At 37.8% G+C, this 25,005-nt stretch overlaps 4 protein-coding genes across 4 annotated transcripts; 2 read left to right on the top strand and 2 right to left on the bottom strand.

Moving 5' to 3' along the window:
* Positions 1-391: 391 nt before the first annotated feature.
* PIP4K (phosphatidylinositol 5-phosphate 4-kinase) lies at positions 392-17,278 on the top strand. The gene is made up of 10 exons (XM_028307124.1): positions 392-719; positions 1,916-2,013; positions 2,811-2,921; positions 5,347-5,485; positions 7,051-7,181; positions 9,122-9,290; positions 10,794-10,960; positions 11,731-11,843; positions 12,368-12,438; positions 12,527-17,278. Exons 1-10 carry the CDS (start codon positions 591-593, stop codon positions 12,647-12,649), a joined length of 1,251 nt encoding a protein of 416 aa, XP_028162925.1. The 5' UTR covers positions 392-590; the 3' UTR covers positions 12,650-17,278.
* Positions 17,279-17,992: 714 nt separating this feature from the next.
* Positions 17,993-20,531, bottom strand: Prosbeta3 (proteasome subunit beta type-3). Its single transcript, XM_028307121.1, has 5 exons — positions 20,408-20,531; positions 19,932-20,137; positions 19,496-19,664; positions 18,888-19,016; positions 17,993-18,168 (listed from the first exon to the last, which is right to left on the bottom strand). Exons 1-5 carry the CDS (start codon positions 20,408-20,410, stop codon positions 18,058-18,060), a joined length of 618 nt encoding a protein of 205 aa, XP_028162922.1. The 5' UTR covers positions 20,411-20,531; the 3' UTR covers positions 17,993-18,057.
* A 481-nt stretch (positions 20,532-21,012) lies between these two features.
* LOC114354629 (beta-ureidopropionase) lies at positions 21,013-22,295 on the bottom strand. The gene has a single exon (XM_083287602.1). The coding sequence runs from the start codon at positions 22,178-22,180 to the stop codon at positions 21,038-21,040; it is 1,143 nt and encodes a 380-aa protein (XP_083143728.1). The 5' UTR covers positions 22,181-22,295; the 3' UTR covers positions 21,013-21,037.
* Positions 22,296-23,235: 940 nt separating this feature from the next.
* LOC114354630 (beta-ureidopropionase) lies at positions 23,236-24,514 on the top strand. The gene has a single exon (XM_083287603.1). It carries the CDS (start codon positions 23,297-23,299, stop codon positions 24,476-24,478), a length of 1,182 nt encoding a protein of 393 aa, XP_083143729.1. The 5' UTR covers positions 23,236-23,296; the 3' UTR covers positions 24,479-24,514.
* The last annotated feature ends 491 nt before the right edge of the window (positions 24,515-25,005 follow it).

The raw sequence follows: 25,005 nt of genomic DNA, 5'->3' as shown, positions 1-25,005 counted from the left end.
TAAAACAATTCGATATTCCTAATAATTGAGTTGGCTTTCAATTTCAATTGAAATTCAAATAAATAACTTACTTACCTCCCCGAATCAACTGGTAATTTAAAAAATGAAAATTCGGTATTTAATGATGAGTTTATGCAACCAAATACCGAACAATTATAATACGACTTTTTCTGTTCATTCATTTTCGTCAATTTCGCAAAACAAAATAATATCACAGGCGGTTGACCGGCGCGTGACTCAAGCGAACCACAGCGAACGTGTGGCGAACGTCTGTCGCGCCACGTCGCGCTCGCATTCGTCCAAGACAGTCTTGCTAGGAGCGGTGTCTATGTGTGCGTGGCTCGAGCGCGTTTAGTATGGAGTTTGTCTTCTGTTATATTTTGTGTATTTACTCTGTGGTTGATTGTCTGTCAAAAAACCGTTTGCACTGTTGATGGGTGTCGAGTTTCTGTAAAAATCCAATTTGACTATATGATTTGCGGCTTGATAATATTCCTGTCGTTATAAAATGGTTTAATTACGTTTTAGTCTAACAAATTGTGTCGAGTGGTGGTTATAAGTGTATGCTGTAAGTTGTAAACAAATCCAAAATGTCCGTTCCGAGTACGGGTTTGAGCAAGTTGAAGAAGAAACACATTCGCGTAAAGCATCAAAAAGTGAAATTATTCCGTGCCAATGAACCGTTACTGTCTGTTTTTATGTGGGGTGTAAATCACACGGTAATTATATTATTTATATTATGTTAATTACCATAACCATGTCAGGAACCTAATGGGATTTCGTTGCAATTACATTATGTCATTTCCTTCGTTACCGGATTGTTGTGGTTTTACAATATTTACATGCGAGGTACCATTCGAAAGTATTATCGTCCGCTCTGTTACCATATACCTTTCTGGCACCTGATCAATGCTTATTGTTTTATCAATGTCCTTGCTATGAACATAAATAGTCAACTTCAAGCTTCATGCAAATTGCGTCTTAATTGCAAGAATAAATAAATTTTAAAGTAGTAATTCGCCATTTTGTGTACCAGAAGCATTGGCCAAATGCGGTGTTGGCCCAAAGTTAATCTGAATAACAATTAAAAATTAATGATCAAATACCATAATTATAGAATTTGATTAGGTTAATTATCTTACCTCATTCATTAATTGTTAATTTGATTATTAATAACTATGTGTAAATAAAATGTAATGATATATTGTGATGAAACAACTCAATCTAAAAGGCCTAAATTCCTAAAGCCCACTGCACTAATTATTGTATCATAAACATTGTGGTACTAGCTATAGAAAGAAAGAGGCACATTTGAATAAAAAAAAACAATATTTTGGAAACTAACTTGAACGGAAAAAAAATACAATGATTATATTGATATCATAATTTATCAAGCGTGGCGTCAGAGTGATGGCTTTTGGCTGAAAAGGTTAACCATTACTTCGCCTGCATATTTTATATCAATTCGCTATAGCCTGTGTTACACAGAGATACTGTAGCTAACTATTGGTGAAAGATGCTATTATTGATGCTAAAGATATCTATATATATAAAAGAAAGTCGTGTTAGTTACTTCGCTTATAACTCAAGAACGGCTGAACCGATTTAGCTGAAAATTGTCAGGGAGGTAGTTTAGAGCCAGGAGAAGGACATAGGATACTTTTTATCCCGTTCGAAATTAAAAAAAAGTCTGCTTATTTATTGCCATTAAGGCGGAACAAAGTTCGCCGGGTCAGCTAGTTATTTATAAAATAAGTATGATTAGAAACTGATCTAAACACAATCATAATCGGTAACATTAAGTTCATCAGTTAGTCACTAGTTGCATAGTAAGTAGCTTATCATTTCATACAAAAACACTAATTTATGGTTATTTGTTCATGGACAATAAAACTTATACGGATTTGTCTTTCAGATAAACGAGTTGAGTCATGTCACAATACCAGTCATGCTACTTCCCGATGACTTCAGGGCATACTCCAAACTCAAAGTCGACAACCATTTATTTAATAAGTAAGTATTTTAAGCGCCTACCTAAGTTTAGTCGTTATACAAAAAGTTGCAATAACGTTGAAGTGACCTTAATCTTACAGAATGCAATAATCGATATCATTCTGTTCTTGACACTGCAATAGTTAACGATGCTGATAAGTTCTGGTTATTCTATTGGGGAAACTATGTAATTCTTATGTACATAGTTGTAAAAAAATGATTGCAGTATTATTTTGAACTGTTTCAGTGCATTGAAAGAAATTCTAAAGGATGGTGAAGATTTTTAACACACTTTTTTATACATATTATGAGTTAAAAAATGAATGAAGACTTGGTTGTCTTGATTATTTTGACTTTTATTTCAATAACAAAAATATTTTTGTAGATTTTACTTAGGTATTAACTGATAATAATATGTTGGGTTTAAACAAAGATAAGCTGTTAATGACAGTGGTGTATTTTGAATGTCTGATTTCTGTGATTGATTTGATGATAGTCTTTTTAAATAAAGCTTGATTACCACTCACTGACTCACTCAGTGATCGGGGCCATTTTTTGGGGGGTTTATAGGAATGACAATAATTTACTAATCTTGAACTAGTCTAAACATTTAATATTATATTGAACTAAAAGTATTTTCACACCAGACTTAAAATTATTGCAGAATAGCACTTATTATAACACCTAAGATGTTACAATATGTATTTTCCTTTGGGTAAACACTGTAGCTCCTTGTAGTTGTAATAGGTTCGATAGTATGTAGTATCTGAAGTTGTAGATAACACATTCAAAGTTGTAAAGTTTCCTTTTCTTTCCAGGGAAAACATGCCATCTCATTTTAAAGTGAAGGAATATTGCCCGTTGGTGTTCAGAAACCTCCGCGAGAGGTTCGGAATTGACGACCTCGATTACAAAGAGTCGCTCACAAGGTAATAAACTTTATCCATACGAAAAACAACCAATTGATTCTGAATCGGCACGCGATAACGCTGACAAGACATCTTTATACGTTTATGTACGCATTTATTTATTATTTTTAATTCCCACATAATTTGGACTGGTATTCCCGTTCCCACCCCCGTCCTGTCCCTAGGTTTAGAAAGCCAGATAACTACCTCTGCGCGAGGATTCAGAAGCGGTCGATCAGCAAGCTGCGCCGGTCGGCCACCGCACCTACCGACGTTGCCAACATGAAAAACGAAACCCACCAAGAAGGCCTATTCCATGACGCGAGCGAATTCGTCAAAAGAGGCCTGACGATTAAACGCCTGAGGTCAGCGGACGTTTTACTACGAAGCTGTACGATTTTTAAGTTTTATTTTTTTCAATTAACAGTATGTAGTGTGCCTTTTCAACTGACACGGCAATCATTAGAATAGACCACTGTATCACGTCCCGATAACTGCTTAAAACTGAGTGACTCGGAAGGTTTAAGTGTTGAGTTTTCCGCGTGAGAAATGTTTAGTCCTGTCTTGGAGTTTGAGTTCATATCATGCCTAAAAAATTTTACCATTTGGTACATAATCTTACTATGGTTTGTAAAGATCCTAAATGACACGTGTATCTCTCATCATATGAAACGTCTCGCCGTTTCCTATTGATTATTCCATGATCGGTCGTGACCTATTGTGTTCCCTAACCCTGCATCTGCCCCTCATTATTTTTCGCATTGTTTTGCCTATTTGCTCCCGTTTTACTTTTTTATCATTCATCAAAACACGATTTTATGATGGTTTCCAATCTTGTGCATAGACAGGTTGGAGGTCGCTGATTAGACAAAGAATATTATTCTTGGATCTTGGATCGATAAAATGGTTATTTAATACGAAACTGGTATGATTCCGATTTTTCCAGGAGCCTAAAAATGATAAGATAGCAAGTAATTTAGTGTTCAGATAATGATTATCTATGCTGTCATGAAGCATCCTGTCGAATGCATTTACATACGATTACTAAAGTTTGGTAGAAATTCAAGATTAGAGAATTCGTATTTTTGGCTTTACCTGTCGCTCCTGCTCCTGAAACTGATTCGAAAAGGCGGACAATAATTCTACATGGAGTAGCTAGGCATATCTTATGGGGTTACAGGATTGGAAACCATCAGTATTAAGGCACACGCCAAAAATCACATCGATACACGCATAAAATTTACACGCGCAAATTACACACGTAAATAGTGCATATTTCCACATGCACAGATGCGTTGGCAATGGTAGGTATTTAACTATTCGTTTTGTCAAATTAAGCACAATAATAGCCTGTAAGGCTATGATGCATGCCACGATAAAATCTTGCCGAAGCATTAGACGATAAGCCCATACATTTGTCGTCTAAAAACATCGTTAAGATTTTATCGTGGGGCGCATCCTAGCCCGGATCGTCAATTATTTGGATCACAGCCTTTGGGAGCATGCTCTTCACTGAAATTCCTGTGGTGCCTGGATCTATAGGACAAACGCCGGTCACACTACAGGACAAATTAATAGCTTAGGAAAAGATATTTAAATAAATTTTGATGGTTGCTACTACCGAGTGCAAAGCAAAGCTGAAGGTAGATAATCAGACGGAACTGAAAAAGGAGAGATTCATACAAAAAGTTGCGAATTTAATATAGGCTTTAGTTTTCGGTTAACGTTAAAAATTATGTACGATAAAATTTAATATCGATAACAACTAATACAGCTTCTAGGTAAATGCGATAACATGATATTGATTCGTTAGGAGGATGAACTTAAAACGTACTTAATGTTTCGTCAGTAAGTGTCCGTCCAATGTCGTCATACTGGTTGGCATACGTATGTTTGTTTTTATTTTTGCTACAGGAAATGTGGCTTTGGTGTGTGTGAAAATAGAATGTTATACGACCGACATTCGCTCGCTATTGTTTTATTGTAAATGTATTTTGTAAACTTGATACAGATATTATGATGGTTTCTGGTTTTCTATGGTTCTAAAATCAATTTAGGTATTACATAAATAAACACATAAAATATGATTGTATAAAAGCAGATTTCGATGACTATGTCCGCATTCTGAAGTAAATATTGAACTTTAATCAATCATAGGATTAAGATTGAGTGTTGAGTACTATAATTTCATGATACGGTTCTAAACATCAATATCATAAAGCAAAGGATTTGTGTTTGTTTTATTCATGTAAAAAGCAAGTTTGTTTCGTCATTTTGTTTACGGTATTGTTACGTCACTATCTGTATGTTTGGATGCCTTACAGGGTGACTTTAAGCTGGATGGTTCCAAGCAAGTTCGGCACAGCAATTGGGACACATACTGGGGAGTGGAATCCTGACACTATTTTAGACTTTAGAGTAATATAAATATGGTTGCTTGTCCCAGATCGCAGCCAACCCCGGACGACTCGTCGGGTAAGTCGGGCGCCAAGTTCTACCAGAGCTACGACCGGCTGTTCATCTTGAAGACTCTGACTTCGGAGGAGGTGGAGCGGATGCACTCTTTCCTCAAGCATTATCACCCGGTAAGGATCTAGTTTAGAATAAAGCGTTTTTTAATGAGCATTGACAGATATGTCAAAATCCACTAATCATGCAGCATTTGGACCTCCCGTCTACGTATTGCCATCTAGCGGATTTTTCAATCGCGAAAACCCTCATTACTTAAGCTTTAATGCCATATTGGTACCTACATAAGGCGAACTTAATGCCATAAAGGCATTCTTTGCGAGTTTACCTTCGAGCTAAACAGAAAAAAATCGTTTGGCGGTGCTAGAAAGCAAAGGACGAATAAAAACTGTTGAGGTATTGTATGACAATACATGCCTATTTCAAAAAAGTTTTTCTATTTCGAAGCTACTAACAATGTTTTACAAATTCAAAACTATGAGTTTTAAGTGTAAAATTATAAGTTCCATAGAAAAGTAGTGCTTGCTTCGGAATTATTGGCAAGGTAAATTAATTATAGGTACACATGTATCCTTGTAGCCAATGACAGTCCAATCTTAGGAAGGCTATTATAGTAGCACAATCCGTCATATTATTATGTCTATTATAAAACACGCTAGTTCATACTCCCACACAAAGAAGTAATTAATCTTGTTAAAAAGATGATTCATAATTACGCCTATTTCACGAATCATGCTTTTATTAGCTGATGTAGCGATAGATAATTGTATTTAAGAATCAAAATAATATCTTGTAGATATAAAATGTCATGATAAAGCCAAGCTTTTGATAATTTACTATCTAATCTCTAGTAAGGAGAAATTGTATTCTATCATTTTGTTCTTAGTAAAGGAAAGGCTTATCTTTTCGTGTAGGTAGATAACAGAATCTATATCATGTAGATACATTTAAAGATTCTATTTCTTTTCAAAGATAAAGGAATGTTTTCTTTTAGTAAAATTTTCTATTATTAAGAGTACTTTCCCTCCAAGTGGCATTACAAAATTCCACCCTGTATAAAATAATATGCTTGCGTTAGAAGTGATTTCACCACAATAATTCAGCGGACGACGGGGTTCAAACTACCGATCCTTGAATCCGTTATTGACGCTGTTTGGTTATTGTCTCTTAAACTACATAGAGATCGTTTCATCCGCCGTATCATAATAATTCAGACCGCTAATGTTTGAGTGTTATCGGTACACGCTAAATCATCCATGAGTGCATACGCACACTACAATAATGGCGCTCGGATTGCTCGGATCAAACTCCCCGCACCCCGCGCGACCGAGACCAAAAATTGGTGAATGAAATTATGAAACGATCTATAACAAGCAATCTGTTGTTATTTAATTTTTAGCGTTAAGAGTCTCATCTCAAACTAATTTAAAAATTATAAATAACTTGAAAAAATCGAACTGCCTAAGGCGGGAATTGAACCCACGACCTTCTGCTTGCCGGACGACTGCTCTTCCAACTGAGCTACTTAAGACACTGGATGAACCCGTCGAAATTTTCAAGTGTAATACACTGTTACGGCCAGAGCGTTTGTTTCATCAATGTTTGGTATTTATTATATTGCCTTAGGCAGTTCGATTTTTTCAAGTTATTTATAATTTTCAAAGCAATCTGTTGTCCACAGTACATAGTGGAGCGGCACGGCAAGACGCTGCTGCCGCAGTACCTCGGCATGTACCGGCTGACGGTGGACGGCATCGAGCACTACCTCGTGGCCACCAGGAACGTCTTCTCAAACCACCTCAACATTCACAAGTGAGTGCGCAAACTTTATATTACGACTGAGATGACGTCATCTGAAACTAACTCAACATTCACAAGTGAGTGCGCAAACTTTAATATTGGGACTGATGACGTCATCTGAAACTAACTCAACATTCACAAGTGAGTGCGCAAACTTTAATATTGGGACTGATGACGTCATCTGAAACTAACTCAACATTCACAAGTGAGTGCGCAAACTTTAATATTGGGACTGATGACGTCATCTGAAACTAACTCAACATTCACAAGTGAGTGCGCAAACTTTAATATTGGGACTGATGACGTCATCTGAAACTAACTCAACATTCACAAGTGAGTGCGCAAACTTTAATATTGGGACTGATGACGTCATCTGAAACTAACTCAACATTCACAAGTGAGTGCGCAAACTTTAATATTGGGACTGATGACGTCATCTGAAACTAACTCAACATTCACAAGTGAGTGCGCAAACTTTAATATTGGGACTGATGACGTCATCTGAAACTAACTCAACATTCACAAGTGAGTGCGCAAACTTTAATATTGGGACTGATGACGTCATCTGAAACTAACTCAACATTCACAAGTGAGTGCGCAAACTTTAATATTGGGACTGATGACGTCATCTGAAACTAACTCAACATTCACAAGTGAGTGCGCAAACTTTAATATTGGGACTGATGACGTCATCTGAAACTAACTCAACATTCACAAGTGAGTGCGCAAACTTTAATATTGGGACTGATGACGTCATCTGAAACTAACTCAACATTCACTGTAGTCCGGTCGCCGAGCACGTACAATTTTGTCCAATGATCCCAAGCTACCCATCCTTATCGCTCGCGGCTAATTAGGTTGCTGTTGCGCTCGCACACCCACTGCGGCCGCCCGTCGCACAGTCGCGACAGCAATATAATTACGCGCTAGCGATAAGGATGGGTAGCTTGGGGTCATTGGACAAAATTATACGTGCTCGGCGACCGGACTATAGTGAGTGCGCAAACTATAATTTTGTGACTGTGGAAGAACGTTACCGTAAACCACCTCAACATTCACAAGTGAGTGCGCAAACTTAATATTGCGACTTATATGACGTCATCTCAAACTAACTCAATATACACAAGTGAGTGCGCAAACTTAATATTACGACTGAGATGACGTCATCTCAAACTAACTCAATATTCACAAGTGAGTGCGCAAACTTAATATTACGACTGAGTTGACGTCATCTCAAACCACCTCAATATTCACAAGTGAGTGCGCTTTAATATTGCTATGCGCTGAACTGACCAGATAAAATCCGCAGTGAGAAACCGCGTATCTGACTGCGCCAGGCAGTCTGCCATAGGCAGCTGTATTCACCTTTAACATAGACGTTAGCACCTTTACGTGAGCACGAAACGACAGCGAAGAAGAAAACCTTGGAACCTCTAGGGCAGTTTTCCAGCCAAGCAAGTGTCGAGATGAGATGTTCAAAGACGAGCAGCTCAGCAAGAAATATAAGCGAACAAACAGCTTTTCTATTTTTTATTATAGATTTTTGTCATAAATAACCCTTTTTCTGGCGCAGTCGGGTAAATAAAAAGTGGGCGTTGCAGGAAGCTAGTTTTTACCGCGCAAAGATATCTACGCCAAAGACTAAACAATTAAAACAGTGGTTCTTAACCTTTAAGTCATGAGGGACCATTTTACCAAATTTCTGTCTTGTCAGGGACCACCTCATAATCATAATAATCGGTCAAAAGTAAACCAGTTTGACTGCAAAAATCAGTAAAAAGTGGTTTTGACCAAGGTGTGCAAGTGCACTTCGTGGACCACTTGGAATGCCTCCAGGGACTACCAGTGGTCCGCGGACCACCGGTTAAGAACCACTGAATTAAAAAGTAAAGCTATTTATTAAAGCCTTTCTTTCCATAGTGCTAATTTGTATCCAATATCCATTTTCCCAGGAAGTACGATCTAAAAGGGTCGACGGTAGACCGGGAGGCGTCGGAGAAAGAGTTGGAAAAAGAACTACCCACGTTAAAAGACAACGACTTCATCAAGCAGGGCGTCCGCATTGACATCGGCGACGCCGCCAAGGACAAACTGCTCGAGACGCTGACGGCTGATGTCGAGGTACGAATAAACCAAATTCCATGTTTCAAAATAAATTGTGGAATCAGAGATTGCCATCCTAATAAAAAATAATGAGAAACCACAAGCATTCAATTTATTGAATACTTCTTAAGTGCGTTCTTATTTCCCGAGTCGTAATATTTGCGCTGACCCGATATCTAGTTGGTATTTTTGATCAAAGACTATACAAATTTAGTTTCGTATCCTCAATATTTTCCATTATGCCATATTGTTTACTAATAAAATATTTTTTATCTTGTTACATGTCACGTAAAATTAAAATAATACGTTCCATACTGTGTTTATATGGGCTACACGCTCATTATGTGACGCCACGATCAATTGCTTCCATAAAATTACAAATATTATATCAGTCCTAGGCCTAGTTCAGACACGGCGGAATCCAGACGGGCACATAAGAAATAAAAACAATTTTTATGTAGTCATATAAAAAATGAATTTAAAAAATTAACCTCCCCCATTCCAAGAGGAGGGGGGTGGGCTCACATATGGGGGCATTTTTGTCGATAAAATTGACATCACAACATCGCATTAAATTATCGCTAGCCCTATCCCAAACACACTGTAGATGTGTCATTATACTGAACCGTCCCAGCTATGACATTGAGAGGAGGGCGCTACTATCAGTACTGGATTAATATAGTCTATCCAATATAGCTTGATTAGAATGACAGCTGTCATCAAAAGTAACGACATAACTTTGTAGTAGCGATCAATGAGAGCTAAATATTGGCGGACGTGAAATAATTCACGTCTGACCTACAAACAATATTCCAGTGTACAACAGTGCTTCCAATAAAAATGTTAATTTCGTGTAAATGCAGCGTTAAATTACACCAATAAGTAGTAATTCGAAATCATAAAAATCAAGCTAGATTATTAACGACGTCTCTACAAGGTTATCTCGAGTTACAAAAATGTTAGTGATGGGACATATCGACAAATGTCTTAATAAAATTAAAACTAATTTTTTAACCTATTTAAGTCAAGTTATACGTTTTTCTAAATGTTCACTATTAAAAACCAAAAACCATTTCATTCTTAAATAATCAAACATCGGAAATCAATCACCATCAAGTGATTGATTGTTGCTCTAGAAGAGATGTCCACCGCCCGAGAGGAAAAAACCACTGAAGAACACTGATGATGATGACTACGACTTAGGTTGTACAGTACACCCTTGACATACATTTTAAATTTTACTGTCTTAAAATAAAAATTTTAATTGTCATTTTTATGAATAAAGATATGAAGAAAAATTGGGTGCATTTTTTTATATATTTTTTTCGAAACTTATCGATACATCTATGTGAACCGTACGAAACATACCTAGCCCTAGTCACATTCGTTTGACAGCTCTGTCATTCTAATCAAGCTATATTGGATAGACTATAGTTCCGATTTTTTCCATTTGACGTTTCAAAATCGTTCAACTATACCGCGCGTGTTTGAACAAGTTCTAATAGCACTGTGTTGTTCCAGTTTCTAACGAAGCTCCACCTAATGGACTACTCGTTACTACTGGGCGTGCACGAGTGCGGGCGCGGCGAGGCCGAGGCCGAGGCGGCGCGCGCGCGCGAGGCCGACAACGACAGCGACAACGACACCGACACCGACACCGACACCGACAACCGGCACCACGGCGACAAGTGAGTGTCTTTATAGCTGTAGAGAGAAAGTATTTTTGCAAAGCATATTATTATCGCGAAGTACGGACGTGCTGCAGTGAGACGCTTGGTGTGACGGTGAGCCAGTGTGCACATTTAGGTACACTACAGGCACCACTGCAACAAGTGAGTGGCTGTGCTGTGTTACAAGCGCGGGAGGCCGACAACGACACCGACACCGACACCGACAACCGGCACCACGGCGACAAGTGAGTGTCTTTATAGCTGTAGACAGAGAAAGAGAGTTTTTGCAAAGCAGATCGCGAAGTCACTTATGTATTTTCCTCGTTTGATGCACCGTGAGTACATCAGGCGCGTGAAACTGACAATGATACTTACCATATTATCAAAATTACCACTGAACATTATCCTTATGGAAGGTTCGGTCGCTGAGTAGATAGAATTTCGTCCAATGACCCCAAGCTACCCATCCTTATCGCTCGTCGCGGCCGCAGTGACTGTGCGAGCGCGACAGCAATATAATTACACGCGAACGATAAGGATGGTTAGCTTATGGTCATTTGACGAAATTCTATCTGCTCGGCGACCGGACTTTAGCAACCATGACAATGATGATAACGCCCCCAATGAGAGCTATCGTTTTTATACTTAACAGTTGGCACCCCTGGCGATTGACAGGACCTTACTCTACAGTGGCGCCATCTTGATGAGTGCAAATGCGATAGTCCTCCTACCACTTTAGCGCTCATCAGTTGGTGCTAAAACGATAGCCCTCATTATATTATTTGCAGGTGGGGCTACAACACGCCGCCGGACAGCCCGCGCGGGTTCGCGCGGCAGTCGTCGCTGCGCTACCAGGGCATCATTCCCGAGCTCGACATCTACGCCATCCCCAGTCAGGACGGTACGTAGATAAAGAAAGAAAGAAAGAAAGAAAAAATGTTTAAAAAAATGTAAAAGATAAAAGAAATGTATCTTAGATTTGTTGATACGTTGTTGAGGCGACATTGCGCCGTCTAGGATTTTCATTGTCGCGTCTTTGCCTCGTATCATAGAGTTATGGGAACGTGAGCCACTCGAGAACTTTTCTGTCCCAACGGCAAACAGGGGGGTAGTGTGAGTTTACGTCAAACGCATTCGATGTCGACTGCGTAAAAAAGTGACATTAAATGTGTGACGGATTGTACAGCGGCAACTTTCAAGAACTAAAATCTTCATATATTTTTTTTAACTCGCTCGTTATTACGACATTTAATTTTGATGTAAACTCACGCTAAGCCTTCAGTTCTACTAGCATTCCTGCGGGCAATGTCGATTACATTGGTTTTCCTACTATGAATTAATTAATTAAAAAGTATTACATAAATGAATATCTACTAGAATTATTCATTCATTCCTATATAATTAGTGAATTCTTCTATTTTACAGGTGCACCTAAGAAGGAAATATACTTCGTCGCTTTGATTGATGTGCTGACGCACTATGGAGTTAAGAAACAGGTGAGACTAACATACTAATATCTATCGATTTATCGATTTTAGTGTGTTAACTCGAGAACAGTCAAGTTAAACTAATTTCTTCTTTCAGGCGGCGAAAGCAGCGAAGACTGTAAAGTATGGTAGCAATGTAGACGGCATTTCTACTTGCGACCCGGAGCAATATGGAAGGCGGTTCATAGAGTTTGTAGCTAAAGCCATAGAGGGCAACTAGGCCATCACCTTCGGAATACCACCGAATGTCGAATACATGCCAGCAATTATTTCTTCACTTTTAAATCGTATACGAATTATTTTCGCGTGAATCGTTAATCACGAATATGCAGTTCTAATCGTTCTTAGGTAATCGTTGATATTGATACTTTCTATCGGTAGAATTCGAATGTTAACGGCGGAAATTTTAAAGCATAATAATGTGAGATCCGTTTTAAATTGTAAATTGAAGTGTCTTGTCAGACATAACAATGAAACCGTTGTCTTTTTATGAATTACTCAGGATATATCCGAAAATGAGAGAATAATGAACAAAAACGTTTATTGTCGTACCTATTCACAGTGATATCTTTATTAAAGACTCAGATATTTTTGCATACAAATCTATGTGAAGCATAGGTCAACTTTAAGGATTTTTCAAAGTTTATTTTCATTTTGCAATGTGATTTTTATATTATTTTTTATATTAATTATTCGACATTCGGTTGTATTCAAATACCCTACCTCAATGGTAGGTTTTGGACTTTTTTGTCTTTACTGAGTCACAAAAAGTCCTTGATTCAGTGAATAGAGTACAATTACCCTAGATATGGTATTTCTGTTTTAAATTGTTTTACAGGTCATTTAAAAACGAAATAGTCTGCAAGTTTTCTTTATCTCCGCCATCTTAAAGAAAACTTGGATATTTAATTATTTTAACGAAGTATAACATATAAAAATGCAACTACCGGGCGCTTTTTGGCCTCTGTTCACTGAATCATACTTGTACAAGTGAAAAAATCGCTAAGCAGTGCTTCGACTAGCAACGACTAAAGAACACTGGTGGGTGAAGTGATTTTCGTATTTATTTCTTACGCAATGGGTGTTTAATTTGTATATCAACAAAAGAACCGATTGCCTAAGAAATAAATGTCAATAAATGAAAGTGAAATGCGTTTACAGATTACTCATTGGAATTTAAAATCATGTCAACAGTTTAAAATGGACTTTGGGAGCCATAGCAATAAAAATGGGACTCAAATAACCAGATTACAGTGTTATTTATGATCTGGTCAATTATTAGAATTTTCATGTTTTTAGGTAAAATTAAAACTCAAAAACAATGTTGGCTACCCTAAATCTATTTTATCTGTGGCAACATTAAAAAAGATGGCGTCTGTTCAAGACTGTACCAGATATCGAAGTCATTTTTAGTTTCCGCTAGTCTCACTAGACATGTTCAGTTTCAAAATTGATACTCCGTTAGACTTGACCGCACTGAATCACTGGTGATACAACACTGTAATATTCAGCCTTATTGTGATCGTACTGCGGGTGAATATGCAATGATTGTTCGCCAGTGACTAGTGATTCGTAGTCAAAATGGAATTTACAGGGTGTTGTAGTTTTATAGTAGTTTCTGTAGCTCATGTCGCTTGCTAGAGGAGGCACCGCACGTATCGCGCGACGAACGCAGCACTAAGTGTAACGTCGATTTCAACTTAATACGATTAGAGTTGAAACGTTCTGTGGAGGTTTCTTAAAGTTTGATATTTATAATGCTAAAGATATAAACAGATGTCGGATGTTTGTCGTTTTCAAATTTTTCTCGTATTTATTCGCTTCGCGTGCGAATTGTAACACTCGTGATTGTAGCTGTCAGTGTGCTTTCAATTGCCAAAATGTTAAAAATAATATTTGTGCGTTTAAAGACAAAACCATAGTGTGGCGTGCGGTTGTAATAGGCCTATATGAAATTTGAATGGAAATTTTATCTGCAAAGCTTATTTTTAATTATAAAAAGTCAATTAAATGTTCAACGTACAATTCTTTTAGCTAGATGTATCCCGATTTCAAAACATAGTAAATGTAATGGAATCTACCATGATCATCGTCAAGAAAGTAGTAGGTATGCATCGATTTTAAATATTAATCGATGTGAGTGGTAACCACATTAACATGGTAGACGTGTTTATCATGGAAAAATGCGGTTTATCGTTTGTTGACAAAACACGATGGCAAAGGGCAAGGCTTGAAATGTACGCGTCAGTACCTTTTTTCTTGGTAGAAAACATTATACATCTTAATCGGGTGTAATTAACAGAAATGTAGGTATGTATATTGTTTAATAGTTGTTGCAATTCACGATGGCGAGTGAGCTTTAATGTGTGGTGGTTCACTAATGTCGTTTTTCAAAGGTTTTGATAGACATTACATTATCGTTATGTGCATGTAGTACACACACAAGTAAAGCTCACTCGCCTTCGTGAGTTGCAAGAACTATACAGATGACAGCACATCAAGATAATCACAGTGGCGTCTTAACTCGTTGTAATACGGGCTATTTTGCAACAAAAATGTAGTCTGATGTGGTGTCGACTGTACTAAACTTGACGTCCTGTGTCATTTGGCAAGTTGAAAGCACTGGCTGCGCCGGCGCCGCTACATGAAGCATTCACGTTTGAACTGAACTTTGAGCACATTTCGCAATAATTCATAACTGTTATTAGCTTTTATAATGTTCCGCTATCGCGTAGTTTTAGTGATGAACAAATTAAAAATGTTGGATATCATTAAATTTAAGATGTTCGCGTGTTAAAATTGGACAAGTAATAAATAATGTTATTCTCAAATTAGTAAACAGTATAGGTTTACGGCTGTTGTATACTACCCTGTTTGTGGGTTATCTTAACCTGTGTAGTCGAGTATGACGCGTTGTTTGACTGATATGTGACTGGAGTCCATACAAATATAGTACATTGCAATACAGAATGTAAAGTTTATGGAAGTGTAATTATAAGTTGACCGTCATAAACGCGACAGTCCTCGGAATGGACCTGTCAATTTAAGATTGTTCACATAATGCTGCTTACTAGTATTATATCGTCCCTTTGTCTCATTCAAATACCTTTATGTTGACTGAAAGACTGTTCGCGTTAATGACGGTCAATGTATAGAAGAAGTTCTGCTTGGTTTTTAATTTGACAAATTCCCTCGTTGGGGTATTATTAAAAAACTTATTAACTGCCTTAAAATTTTGACGAGTTAAATATAGGTATGCGTGAAAAGTTTGAATGGAATTTTTCGGCAAAATAGCTGTCTTGCTCGCACACAAAATAATCATACGCGCGAGAAAGAAACGAATGAATTTGTGAACAATACGTATAATTCTAAAGTTATTGACATTAGACATTATTTATCTTATTATGTAGTGATGTTAAAGCATTTTTGTTGAAAAAAATTGTATAAAAATTGAATACACCATGCAGAACTTCAATGAGTTAAAGGTAAAACCCACGTTTTACCCTATTAATCCATACGTCATATTGCCAATATACCTTTACCTAGTGTCGCTTAGTTTCTGTCTAGTGTAGAAAATAGTATGAAGTAAGATTTTGTTATTTATTATTCTATTTCGGATTAAGACTTGGATTGTTATTGGAGTCTTTGTGATTTATTTTGTAGATGTTAAGCCTTATGGCTTGAGAAGGGAATTTTATACTTTAATAGTCATCGCCAGTCTCGATTTAAATATTAAATTCTTTAAAAAATGTTGAGGTATTAAAATTACCTCTTTTTAAACAAAGTAATTGAACAGTATTTCAGATCCCACTCCTAAACTTGAAATTGGATTAAAATGTGTTATGAAAGGATAGATTTTGTGATAGATATTGTTTACTTTTAGAATATAATTTTACTTTTATTTTAGATATAAAGTTGGTCACTCTGATCTAATCAATCAATGAGTTGTAGGTGTTAATGTAAAATAATAAATCCAATTGTAAAATCGTTTTAATACAAATCTCTAAAATAATCCCAGAGTGGTCAGTTTTGCAAGACGCGTCGTTTAGGGGCCTGACAGACAATATAAGGCCGCTTTCACATTAGGGCGTGAGAAGCCTGACAGACAGCAGCGTTTTTATAATGTGAAGGCAGGCATCCGCTGTCATATAGTATGAAATTATCTGCTAAAGTCGCCTTAATGTGAAATCGCTCTAAAGCTGATTATTCGGACAGTGAAATGTCAAAATACGAGCCTTAATTCTCCAACTTGGTTGATTGAAGAGAAAGTTGAATTAGAGCGCTTTCACATTAGGGCGTTAGAAGCGCGACAGCAGCGCGGCAGCGGCGTTTTTATAATGAGAAGGAGTGCATCCGCTGTCACATCACATAGTATGAAGTTATCGGCAGCGCGTCTGTCGCGCTGCTAAAGTCGCATAAATGTGAAAGCGCTCTTACATTGTCTACAGGTTCGGTCTCAATGATATGTCCGTTATCTTTCCCCCTCACACCAATGTAACAACGTAGATTCCTGAACAATGTGTTAGTCATGGTAATGATTAAAATATGTCATAATGTGTTGCCATTGTTTAGGTCGGTAATATTATTTTATTTTAGTTGTGTTACTATAGGTTTTATTTTCTTGTTATACGGTGACGGTAGAAGCCACATGCCTCAATGTAAGGCGTACGATAATATTTATTATAAATACGATAGCTTCGCTACGAACATAAGGTATTCGGCATGTAAGCAACACGATTGAAATGTTAATTCTCTAGTCTCCTACTCTTGTAAAGACAAAAATGTGTATGAAAAATTTAAACTTAATTTTTTAAATACATATTCGGTTTATAAAGTTTCTGCAATATAACTTGAGTGTTTTATTTCTCATTTCCTATTTCCAGAAATAAACTAGGAAAGGTATTTCAGAGTCGGTACCTTTACAGTGTGACACGAAGTTCACTATACTAGTACCTCTAGCACGAAAAGTCGTTTGCGTATTCGAATTGCCATCAAAAGATTAAGTATGAAAACTTAAACAGCGTCCCTATGAACGTGACGTAAATGCACTTAGTATGAGGATTGAGGAATGGTAGCACGAATTGAGCACGAAACTAATTTTGATAATAGAAGCCCACGTTATCGTTGAATTCGCAGGCTGTCGAATTTTGTCCAATACGCAAACGATTCGAAGACGAAAGTTTTTCGTGCTAGTAGATGTAGGTACTAACTACTGAGCTCACGGTTTCGATTCCCGTATAATTTGTGTGTATTATTATTTAGGTATTAGCCATATTATGGTACTAAAAACAGACGGGTGATCAAAGTGGACTCCTGCCGACACTTGGCCTTTGGTCACCTATGGATGCCTTGGGTGATTACAGTGGACTTCTATCCATGGGTCACTACTCCTGGATGATTAAAGACACCAAAGTATCGCCAAATACTTTGATCACCCGTCTGTTTAACGTTTAGATCGGAAGTTCAAGCAGAAACATAATGTAGACATTTTGAATCTAATGGCAAAGATCTACCTACCTACATAGAATCTACATTCTTGTAGACAAATAAAAACAAAATAAAATCGGATTTTAGATAGCTTTATTAATAAAACGTTAAGATAATACCAGCATCCCATACACAAACACATTAGTCCATCCTCGTCTTGACGTGTTTCTCGGTGATCTTGTCTTTCTCAATGATGTACACGACAGCGCCCCAACCGGAGATCGCGTCACGATCGGCTGCGTTCACGAGTGCCTGTAAAATAAAATAATTTATAATTTTGCATGCGTGGAAGATGCGAGATACTAAAAAACTTGGAACACCTACTGTACAAATTCTTAGTCTATTGGAACTTCAATACAGACGCACGCTAAACAAAACCCTATAGAGTTAACTGCGCACTTCGCTGTATGCAACTCCTTCGCACTCAACCGCGCACCTCCGCGTGTTCGCGTCGCTCGCGTGTGACGTCACAGCTGTCAGGTGCGCAGTTAACTTATTCAGCCCCCCTAGACAAAACGCACTTTTTGATCGAATCGAAAATCGAATCCGTCAAAACTCCATACAAAAAAGGGGCTTTTCGACCACTTTTCGACTGGTTTGCGATTATAATTTGCACTTTGTCTAGACCCACAGGTTGTACAACACAAGCCATTTTCATTGGGTCTTAAAAGTGTTTAAATACCTACGCGTCACACTAGAAGTTTTTGTCATTACTACTGTCACTAGATTTAAATCGTAAACTTAAGAATGTAGATTGTATAAGTCTGTCAATATAGTAGTATGGAGAACTTGTAAGCACTGGTTTTCTTGTAAGAGTTATGAAAACTGTATGCAGGTAATCTAAGTCAAATAAATATTATTTTGTCAAATGCTAATGTGACCAATTAGATCCTATGATAAAGTTTGTCATCATTATTACCCAACTGTGCTAGAAGGAGGGTTATTTACTTATGTACTTAAGAAAAATGTACCTGAGAGATTGTTTCAAAGAGCTCATCAGGCTTGAGGTTGGGTTCCCAGAGCGCTTCACACATTCCATACAGTTGCTCTGAGCATGTACCCGACACCACAAAGTCTTCTGGCTCATTGGGGCAGCCAATCTGAAATTGAATTGTATATTTCTTATTGATTTTCATACTGCAAGAGCAATGCAGTTTACTAGTGTCATAAATCCATCCAGAGTTTATTATTGATTACTAATTTTATCTGAATAGAGAGATGATAAACACATACAATTGCCTATTTGCAATAATGCAATATTATGAAAATAAAAAAGCAAGAAAGACCAGGAGTAATGTGCACTCTCCAAAAGTCTAAAAGCACAATATCCAATCTGATTGCAGCTGCTGGGCTGAATGATGATTGTACTTTATTTCATGGGTGACTTTTACAACAAAATTTAACAGAAGCCTGGCAGTAACTAAAAAATAATATTTAATATAAAATAATAATTCAATCATAAAACAAGTTTCTCATGATTTCCACTCTCACCGCTTTGTCAATGACATTACCATCTTGGTACCTACTAAAGTTTGTAAACCCATGTTCGTAAATAAAAATGATTTGATTTCAAACTTACCAGATCCATATTGCACACATAAGGCTGGTTATCGTAGGGGTCCAGCCCGGCGATCACGGGCTCAATGAAGTAAGGCCCAAAGCGCCTCTCGTAGAGAAGGTTTGAGAGCATCGCTGAGAATGTCTTGGGCCTCATTATTCTGTTCTCTTTAAGCTCATAAAGGTTCATTCTGGAAAAATATAAATGAAAGAAAGATGATTATAGAGTTCAAAATGTTTTGTACAAAGAAAACTTTAAATTTTAAAGGAATATTGACTAACTTTTGCTCTACTTGCTCTGCAGCTTATAAAATTTTATTAACTGCATCATCACATTTAAAATATGTTTTCTCAGTGATCGGTATGAATGGAGCTAAAATGACTACCTTACAAGTATTTTGTCACAGTACTCATAAATGCTGGTTAAAATAATTTTAAGAACATGAAAATTTGTTTACCTGAACTTCAGTCTCTGGAACACAGTCTGTGTATCAGTTGCAAGACCTGGTAGACCTACATACAGTGTGGGGCCCATCTTGTAGACTTTAGGGAAGTTTGTCGACACTGTCTGGGCCTGGATACCGTAACGCTTGTCTGTAGCGATTGCCACGCAGTCCTGCCCTTTCATGGCAACCACAGCACCTCCATTGTACGCCAAGATCGACTGTAATCATAGTTGGTCATTACTGATTTAAATAATTCTACAATCTACATACGTTTCATAAACTTATTATTGAGTAAAATATTACTTATTAAGTAAGCATATGAAGCCGTGAAGCGCTATTGAACTAGTTATATCTTGAAAACCATAAATTATTTCTAATACAAACTCGGAAAAATGCATTGTAATGGTTCAGACGCTAACATAACCTATCTACATTATAAACTATCTTAAATACTAGTGGACATTTTATATAATTTATAAGGGACTTACCATTGTCGAATATTGTTGATATTTCCTTGCTAAAACGTAATTTATTTGCTGAATGAATTTATTTTATCAAAACCGACTCAAAAATGACATATCATTCGGCGACAAAATCTGCCACAGATAAAAAAAAACACTTGGCCAACCACAGATAAAATCTGAATAGTGTTGTACACTATTATTTATCCAATTGAACGATTAAAATCATTCAATTAAATTTACTAAAACACCGATTTCATTAAATAAAAACACCAAGTCCAAAACTATTAATTAAAATTTATTTCAAACGTTGATCAAGCGTTTCATTCTCCTCCAGCAATCAAGCTACAGGTAGATTTTATAGATAGTCTACATTCGTATATTTGATAGATTTGACAAAGTGCATAAGGTTAATCCATTTTCTACATCTACACTAATATTATAAAGAGGAAAACTTTGTTTGTTTGTTTGGTTGTAATGAATAGGCTCAAAAACTACTGGACCGTTTTTAAAAATTCTTTCACCATTCTAAAGCTACATTATCCACGAGTAACATAGGCTAAATTTTATTTTGGAAAAAAATAGGGTTCAGGGAGTCGCGCGCGTAGCCGCGGGCGGAAAGCTAGTATTAAATAAAACATGATAGGAATTTAAAATTCATTGAACTTTACGAGCTAATTCTGTTGCGTACAGGTCCAGGCGAGAAGTTATATTAAATCCCCACCGGTCTTTCACTTGTCTACACAAGTTTAAATCGAGTTCTCCTATTATTAAACCATCTTTCACCCTGGACAAAGATGGGGTTCGGCATCCGTTAGGAGCTGTTATGTAGCTGGACCCATAATAAGTTCTTGAAACAGTCATATTATGTTCTTTTATTTCATCCTTCTTTACGTTAAAAACTTCGGTGCCAACTCTGTTGATGCTGCATGTGAAATAGTTGTTAGCGATTGCTGCGTTCCGAGCTTCTATGCCCCAGAATGATTCGCCAAACTCTGAGATGGTTGCCGCTGGGTTGAACACAATGTCGGCTCCATTGAGTCCAAACATCAACCAGTTGAGTGCATGATGCCGTCCGTAGCAGATGTTGACAGCAATTTTTCCGTACGTGGTTTCAAACACAGGGTGTCCCATGTTACCTGGTTCGTAATAACCAATCTCGCTGAAGCTACCTACACTAGGCAGATGGTTCTTCCGATGTTTCCCCATATAATTGCCATTCTCATCAATGACCACTGCTGTGTTCCACCATACTCCATGATCGTTTTCTAAAATGGGCGATATGATCACCATCTTGTTCTTCTGTGCTATTTTTTGCAGGAATTTTGTACTAGGGCCGTCAGTTGCTGACTCCGCAAAGTCTGACCATCTTTCCTTTTCTCCCGTGCAGAGAAAGAATGGCATTGACCATGCTTCTTGTAAACAAAGTATTTGCACTCCTCCCGAGGCCGCGATATCTATTAGTTCACTGACCTTGCTGAATATGGCTTTCCTCTGTTCATTTACAGGTTTATCAGTGGGTAAAACAATGGAATGTTGAATTAAACCGACTTTTACTCTTCTTGGCTGCCTTGATTCTTCTTTTGCGGCTGGGTAATTGTATCCCGCGATGTCAATACCCTTTTCTTTGCACTTTAAGGTTATATCTTCATCAATGTAGAGTTCGTTCAGGGTTTCTTGGCCATAGTGAATCCTGTTGTACTCTCTCAGTTGTTGAGGGCTCAGTTTTTTCTTGATGATGTCGTCAAGTGTTATTTTCGTTTGTGTATCCATTCTGTTCAACTGGTTTGATATGTCCATTAATATTTAATCAGTCGTGGAGGCGACGTTACGTAAGATTGTTTACTGAGCACATAGCTTGGCAACTCACATATAGATACTAACTTCATGTTTATAAATGCGATTGAGAGCGCGTGGTGGTGTTTACGCTCTTTTCAGTTTTGATTAACTTACTTACTTATTCCTTCTTGGATACTATTTTTTCCCGAAGCTTCGTTCGCCTGCAGTTTAGTTGCATTTCCAAGAAGAAACGGAATACTGCTTGTATATGTATAATCCTCGTGAGAGGTTTAGACACAAGATAGTTAAATTAAATTGGAACTTTATATGCTATTAATTAGTCGATCACCATGGTTGGCTAATTAATTAATAGGTAGGAAGTTAAAAAAAATCTAAACAAACTGAGGTCTAAGTAAGTAGGTATCAAATAGTACCAATACTCATCATCATTCATCTTCCTTTAACGATAAATAAACATTTACTTAACTAATCATACTAATTATCTACACGCGTTTTGATTTGTAGGTGGTCTACTTATTAGTGATTTTATACCTACTTAATTGTTTTAGTAATAGAAAGTACTAAAGGGCGTTACACAAGAATAAAAGTATTTTTAAAAGGTCATTTACTTATCAAATATTTTTTGGTAAAGTATCGCCATTACCAATCTAAAAAAGTGGCACATGCTACAGGCTGGGCATTAAATTTTTATAGGTACTCGTAATACCTATCGCTTATTTGTTTCGCGACATAAAGTATAATTAGAAAATGTTTTAAGTGCCTAAGCCTCTTAGTAACTGGGAAATGGTTATCAAACAATAATTACTTCATTTACCACAAATTGATAGCCGGTTGTTTACAGTTTTTATTTCCTACCGACCGCTATTGTGCACCAGGCCTTACACGCATCTCTCAGGTCACGTAGTCAAGCTGATAAGTATACTTAAGTTAAATATTTTTCATTCGGATATTGTCTCTAACTTATCACACCAGGTCGAAGGCCATCAGGATCGGACCACACAGATAAGTAAACAAGCTCCGAGCTCAACGAATTCCATTAAAGCACCTATTTATAGCGGCCACCGTTCGAGAGTGATCAGTCGTCGCCGGCACACCCCACGGACACACGCCTCCACCATGGACAACGAAACGCAGAGCCTCGAAACCATCATCAACAACAACCTAAGCGGCCGGGACCTCGAAGAGTTCAACAGAATCTACTACGGCAGAAAGGACAACTACGAAATTAAATTCAAGGACTCCTCCATTGCCGCTGCTAAGGATGGAGACTTCGAAATCGCTGCTTACGCCTTCCCCGCCAAGAAGGAGCAAACCAGACCACCTAGGATTGTCAAAGTAGGAATCATTCAGCACTCCATCGCCGTGCCCACCGACCGCCCCATCAATGAGCAGAAGAAAGCTATCTTTGAGAAAGTGAAGAAGATCATCGATGTAGCCGGCCAGGAAGGCGTCAACATCATTTGCTTTCAGGAGCTATGGAACATGCCATTCGCCTTCTGTACCAGGGAGAAGCAGCCGTGGTGCGAATTCGCTGAATCAGCAGAAGAAGGCCCCACGACCAGATTCCTTAAAGAATTAGCGGTGAAGTACGCCATGGTAATTGTATCCTCTATTTTGGAAAGGGACGAGAATCACGCTGAGATTCTGTGGAACACAGCGGTGGTAATTAGCGACACTGGCAACGTGATTGGCAAGCACCGTAAGAACCACATCCCTAGGGTGGGAGATTTCAACGAATCTAACTACTACATGGAGGGGAACACTGGTCACCCAGTCTTTGCAACTCGTTACGGAAAGATTGCTGTAAATATTTGCTTCGGGCGTCACCACGTCTTGAACTGGATGATGTTTGGCCAGAACGGAGCTGAGATCGTGTTCAATCCGTCGGCGACTATCGCTGCTGAAGCTGGCAGTGAGTACATGTGGAATATTGAGGCTAGGAATGCTGCTATCACTAACTGCTACTTCACTGCTGCGATCAACCGGGTGGGGTACGAGGAGTTCCCGAATGAGTTCACTTCTGCTGATGGGAAGCCGGCGCATAAGGACTTGGGTCTGTTCTATGGCTCGAGCTACTTCACCGGTCCTGATGGCGTGAGGTGTCCTGGTCTCTCGAGGACTAGGGATGGTCTGCTTATCGGAGTGCTGGATTTGAACGCCAACAGGCAAATCAAGGATCGCCGCTGCTACTACATGACGCAGCGCTTGGACATGTATGTAGACAGCCTCAAGAAGGTCTTGGATCTGGACTTCAAGCCTCAGGTGGTCCACGAAACCGACAAAAAAGATAAATTTTAATAGGATTAACATTAAATGCGACTGATGGAAAACATTGATTTGTACGCTTTAATTCGTAAGTTTTAGTTTTTGACTGTAACTTTAAGAAAAACACATAATAATTTTGTTAGCTAACTAACAATTTATGAAAAATAAATATTTTTGAAAAATACAGTGACTTTAGTTAATTTAACTTCGCCATAAGTATGCAATCAATAAAAACACCCTTGAATTAAGTACATGTATAGAATTAGTTAAGACTAGCGGTGTGTGACGAAGTCCTTGCGAGCAAATCCGTGGGTTGCGGGCGTACGTTAAAAAACCCATGCCAAAGCGGGAATACAAATAGATACAGCAACATTCATTGTAACGTACCTACTAATTATTATGGAGTACTGTAGATGTAGCGAACCGTTGATGCATAGTTGTCGATATCTAGACAATAAATACATCGACGTTCGATAACAAAACATTCATTGTAACGTACTAATTAATATAGAGTACCGTAGATGTAGCGACCCGTTGATGCATAGTTGTCGATATCTAGA

The sequence above is a fragment of the Ostrinia furnacalis genome, unplaced genomic scaffold (assembly GCF_004193835.3).
Source record: "Ostrinia furnacalis isolate ACB-3 unplaced genomic scaffold, ASM419383v2 OfSCF2101, whole genome shotgun sequence".
Taxonomy (NCBI): Eukaryota; Metazoa; Arthropoda; class Insecta; order Lepidoptera; family Crambidae; genus Ostrinia; species Ostrinia furnacalis.
Note: the sequence above shows the minus strand (reverse complement) of the source record. Positions and strands in the feature narration are given on the sequence as shown.